The 4,542-nt window shown below is 57.3% G+C and overlaps 1 protein-coding gene across 1 annotated transcript; it reads right to left on the reverse strand.

Moving 5' to 3' along the window:
* Positions 1–484: 484 nt before the first annotated feature.
* Positions 485–3,841, reverse strand: LOC122382007 (integrin alpha-9-like). The gene is made up of 3 exons (XM_043366846.1): positions 1,995–3,841; positions 1,607–1,697; positions 485–901 (listed from the first exon to the last, which is right to left on the reverse strand). The coding sequence occupies exons 1-3, from the start codon at positions 3,839–3,841 to the stop codon at positions 485–487; spliced, it is 2,355 nt and encodes a 784-aa protein (XP_043222781.1).
* Between the last annotated feature and the right edge of the window lie 701 nt (positions 3,842–4,542).

Here is a 4,542-nt window from a genome sequence, read left to right on the forward strand (position 1 = left end):
TTTTGCACAGCATAGCCTATCCAAGTATTGTCGAATCAGCATTCATTTTAACATTTTATTGGAAAAGTAAAAAAGCAATTGAGAAAAGAAACATTCATGCACGTTTAGCGACAATTTGCGTACAACTGTTAAACACGAGATAAGAACTGAGATAAAATTATAAAGGAATATGGTAAGATGAAGCAATTTAAACGAATGACTTACATTATAGTCGATCGGGCGCCACACATATTCCCAGGCCTGGAACAATAAGAGCACATCGGCAGACACATCTTATAAGCACAGGTGCAATATCACACTCGACATAAAGCTCTGAATAGGTACCAAAGTCTTTGAGGTCTACGTGGTATACAGAGGTCTACGCTCTCGCGGAATGCACAAGGCGCATTGCTCTTTGACGTCACAGCCAGACGCGCCCGCAATCACCTGACCTCGCCGCTCGCTGTAGGGCGTCCCACGCTCCTCGTGCCGCACCGTCACGTCCTCACTCCACGACGGTGCTGAGTCGCTTGAACTCCTCGACCACCTTCTCCTCCAGGAGCTGGTCGCGCTTGGTTCGCTCGAAGAAGCCGGCCCGGTGCATGACGAAGACGATGACGGCGAGCAGCAGCAGCGCTCCCAGCACCGCGAGGACGATGATCCAGACGGCCAGCGGCTGCGGCTCGAGCGCCGAGGGCAGCAGCTCGGTGGAGACGGCAGCGCGGTCCGGCCGGCGGTTCACCTCCGGCGCGATGCCGGCGCTGTTTCGGATGTGCACGAAGCCGTGTGTGACCAGGGCGGCGGCGCTGCGGCCGTCCAGCAGCGGGCGCAGCGCGCCCACGTCCAGCCGCATGCTGAGCTGCACGGTGGCGCGCGTGGCCGTATCGGGAAACGCCACCAGCTGGCACGTCATGCGCACACACTGCACGCGCGAGCCGCTTGTACAGTTGAGCAGGTGAGTGCCGTTCGCCCGAAGCTCCTCCAGAGACACTTCTGCTTCACGTTTTCGGCGTGAAACCGTTTCGTTGTGACCTGGCTCGAGGTCTTGAACATCTGGTTTCAGTGGTCGAAAGAAGGTCATGTTCTGCAATGAGCAGCTGAACGGCCGGCCTCCTATTTGTGCCGCAGGTGGGTATATTTCCAAGAATCTGACTCTATCTCCATCATTGTCGAAATCGACAGGGATGAGGAAGGAGATGACAGCAGCTTCCACCGGCGTCGGCAGGTATTTGAAGATCTGGTAAGTGTGATTGATAATTAGGAAGTAAGGCTCTTCTTTCTCTTCTGGTTTTCGGTCTTCCTCCTTGTGATAAAATACTTGATCCTGCACAGCTTTGCCGACTATTTCCATGTCTGCCTCACTCCGCAATCCCAGTGTGATGTTGGCGACATTATCGAGTGGATTACTTTCAACACCTGTGGACGTGACCGATACGTTGAACTTCAGACTATTGTGGTGACTGGTAACGTCTGTAACGTCAAGGCTGAGAACAAGCCTAAACTCCGATGTGTCATAGAAAGGATGTGGCTGCACAATACAAGTCACGCTGACCGAAAGCTGACCGGAACTTTGCTCTTGGCATGACGGCGGTATCCGCATCAGGGTGACCGGTGACGGCACCATTACCGTCAGGCTGGGCAGCGACGCCGGCTCGCCGCCGTTCGTCAACTTGAGCTCCAGGTCCAGCGTCTTCGTGGAACCGATGACGTAGGTGTTGCTGGTAGCAGAGAGGAAAGAGTACGCCAGTCGCAAGTCTGTGTTACAAATTGAATCTGCTCCACACCCGACAGCAAATGGAACACTCAGCAAGGTCAGCTGTTGGTTGTCCATGTGCACGTTTGGAACGGGGCAAGAACTGCAGAAGTCGTCAATCCTCTCCAAATCGGACGGAAAGGACACCTGCCTCTTCCCTCTTCTGTTGGGTGTAGATACGGGCGAACGCTTGGAAGTGTCCGTGTTTATAATCACTGCTTGTTCGCCTGACCGACTACTGACGCTTGACATCAGCATGTACCTCATGCTCAGCTGGATGGGCTTATTGAAGTCGATCAATGATCCCTCCATGCGGATTGCAACAGTGTACTGCTGGCATTTTTGGTTGTCCTTCGTCACTTTCCATCTTTGTGACGTAGAGGACTCGTCCTGTCCATCCACAACCAAAACGCTCTGAGCGTGAAAAGATTCCACCTTCAAAGTGACGTTGACAGCAACTATGGGTGGTACGTATTGACCGTGAAATGTCAGACACGCCTGCACCTCGAACTCCCTGGTGTCCGCCTCCAGCTTCTCTGGCTGGGCGGACAGTGTGGCGGCGAACTGAAGCACGGGTCGGGTGCGCAGCAGCACAGCGTCGCCGCTGGCGTAAGACCCCACGGCCACGTCCGGGTACCGGTTGCCGTCCACGTCCACGCCCCGCGAGAGGCTGATGCCGAAGCCGCGCAGGTCGGCGTTGAGCTCGCTGGCGGCGATCCGCTGTGAGGCCGTGGTGACAAAGTCTCCCGGTCCGCCCCGGAACACGTACACGGCACCCCGGCCGTCCTCCTCGTAAGGGGCACCGACGGCGAAATCGAAGAAGCTGTCGTTGTCGATGTCACCCAAAGAAGCCAGAGTACTGCCGAAACGTGCGCGCAGCGCTCCGCGGCCCACTGTCGTACGAGCCGACTTGAACTGGGCGCGGTCCGAGTTAATGTAGACGTAGATTCGTCCATGCTCGAAGGCGCTGCCTTCGCCGAAAAGTGGTGCTCCGACAACCACATCGCTCAGACCGTCTCCGTTCAGGTCCACGGCCAACACCGCGGCGCCGAAGTACTCGCCGACTGTGGATCCTTCCCAGGTCATCATGATTTCGTACGGCTCGTACACATTGCGTGGGAAGTCGAACAGCAACACGCTGCCCTTTCCATCCGCAGCCCGCGGCGCACCGGCCACATACACAGTCGACTTTGTTGAGCTGAAGAACCTGCCAGATCCAACAGAATAGCCTAGGTAATCATATCTGTTGAACTGTTCAGTCACGAATGGATTTGGAATGATGAGCTCGCTGAGATCGTTGGCTTGTCGCCTCCGTCGCTGTCTTCCGCCGCCTTCTTCCGTCTCCTCGAAGGCGCTGTACCTGATCAGGGTGCCCGTCCAGTCGAAGACGCCCGGCGCTCCGAGGATCAGCTCGCGCCCGTTGTCGGGGAAGTGCACTGATGTGCCGGCCTGGCCGTACGAGTAGTAGTACACGTGGCGGTACTTGTAGGTATCCGGCAGCTGGAAACTCTGTTTGGTGGTTTCGTACAGCGGGACAAACTTCTGAAACGTGTTGTCGCCAACGAGAGCATCAGCCAGGTAGCAGACTCCGTTGCCCAGGTACTGGTTGGAATAGTGCCTGTTTCGCCAGCGGAAGCCGCTGACGGCGAGCCTGCCGGTGCCGCCTGGCTCGGCGTCCATGGCGCCTCCCAGCCAGCCCTGGTCCTTCAGGTCCGTGTACAGCCGCTGTCGGTTAACGTCGTTACCAGTCGGATCGACGAGGACCTCCTGGCAGGCGGCGCCGCGACGCAGCGGACACTTGAACACGGCGCCCGGCTCGAGGACGCGTGAAGGCGGGTTTAGGCCCAGGGTGGAATTGGCACGCGGCGCGCCCGCGAGCAGCCAGGGCCCGTCGCCCATGCCGACGCCAGCCAGACTGACTGAGTAGCCGAAGTAGGTGTCTGCGCGCGTCTGCCGGCCGGTCGGGTCGGTCACCGGGCCGCGGAAGATCACCGGATGTGCCGTGTCCACGTTGAAGCCGGTGGTTAATGGAGACACCATCAGCAGCAACACCAACTCTAGCACCGGCACCGGCACCGGTGCAGCTCGCACTACACGCGGAAACGCCATCAAGACACCGTCGCCTGGCCAGCCCGACTCGCGCCGCGCCACAACGTCTTCTGCTGCTGGCGGCACGGATGTCAGCTCCGATAACGATTGCCGCCGCCTCCTGGAAATGGCTACCGGATGTGCCGACTCCGTATCTGTTGGAACAGCTGCCCATTCCCTGCTGCTGCCCCGCCCGTCGCCACTGCCACTGTCGTATCGCGTCTGCTAGTTACATTGCCGCACCACCACAACCTGTCGCTGAGTCACCTTGCTACTCAGACTGGATTGTGGGGCACACCACACGTCGGGCTCACCAATGTTCAATGATAATGAGACTTATGCACATTAAACCAGAGTTGGAGGACATGACTTGTTGCGTGTTCATTAACTGATGAAAGCCGGTCTAAAAAGACCCAAGTCATAGAACATAAGGCTTAAAAGAAAGTATTGGTGAAAAGCCAACGAAAAAATCAAACAATGGCACAAGCGGAACGTCGAGTGAACCAAGAGTTCATTCGCCCAACCAATCCTGCCTAGGCGCAGTGCGTACACATGGAAAACTAAGAGCCTGGCCGGAGAGCGGGACGCCGAACGACCGTTGTGCGCGAGAATTCAGCGGCAAGATGTCGCTGCGGAGCGGCGGCGAGGAGCGGACAATGTGCAAAGCGCTGGGACGTCACAGACTACATACGTCACGGTTACTCCAGGTTACCCCGCCGCGG

This window comes from Amphibalanus amphitrite, unplaced genomic scaffold (genome assembly GCF_019059575.1).
Source record: "Amphibalanus amphitrite isolate SeventyFive unplaced genomic scaffold, NRLGWU_Aamphi_draft 000132F_arrow, whole genome shotgun sequence".
NCBI classification, from domain to species: Eukaryota; Metazoa; Arthropoda; class Thecostraca; order Balanomorpha; family Balanidae; genus Amphibalanus; species Amphibalanus amphitrite.

Coding starts and splice junctions, on each gene's coding strand:
- LOC122382007 (XM_043366846.1), bottom strand. CDS start 3,841: ATGGCGTTTCCGCGTGTAGTGCGAGCTGCACCGGTGCCGGTGCCGGTG. Junction 1,698..1,994: donor CCCATCCAGCTGAGCATGAG/GTACATGCTGAT, acceptor CTCTGCTACCAG/CAACACCTACGTCATCGGTT. Junction 902..1,606: donor CGTCGCTGCCCAGCCTGACG/GTAATGGTGCCG, acceptor TCGCGCGTGCAG/TGTGTGCGCATGACGTGCCA.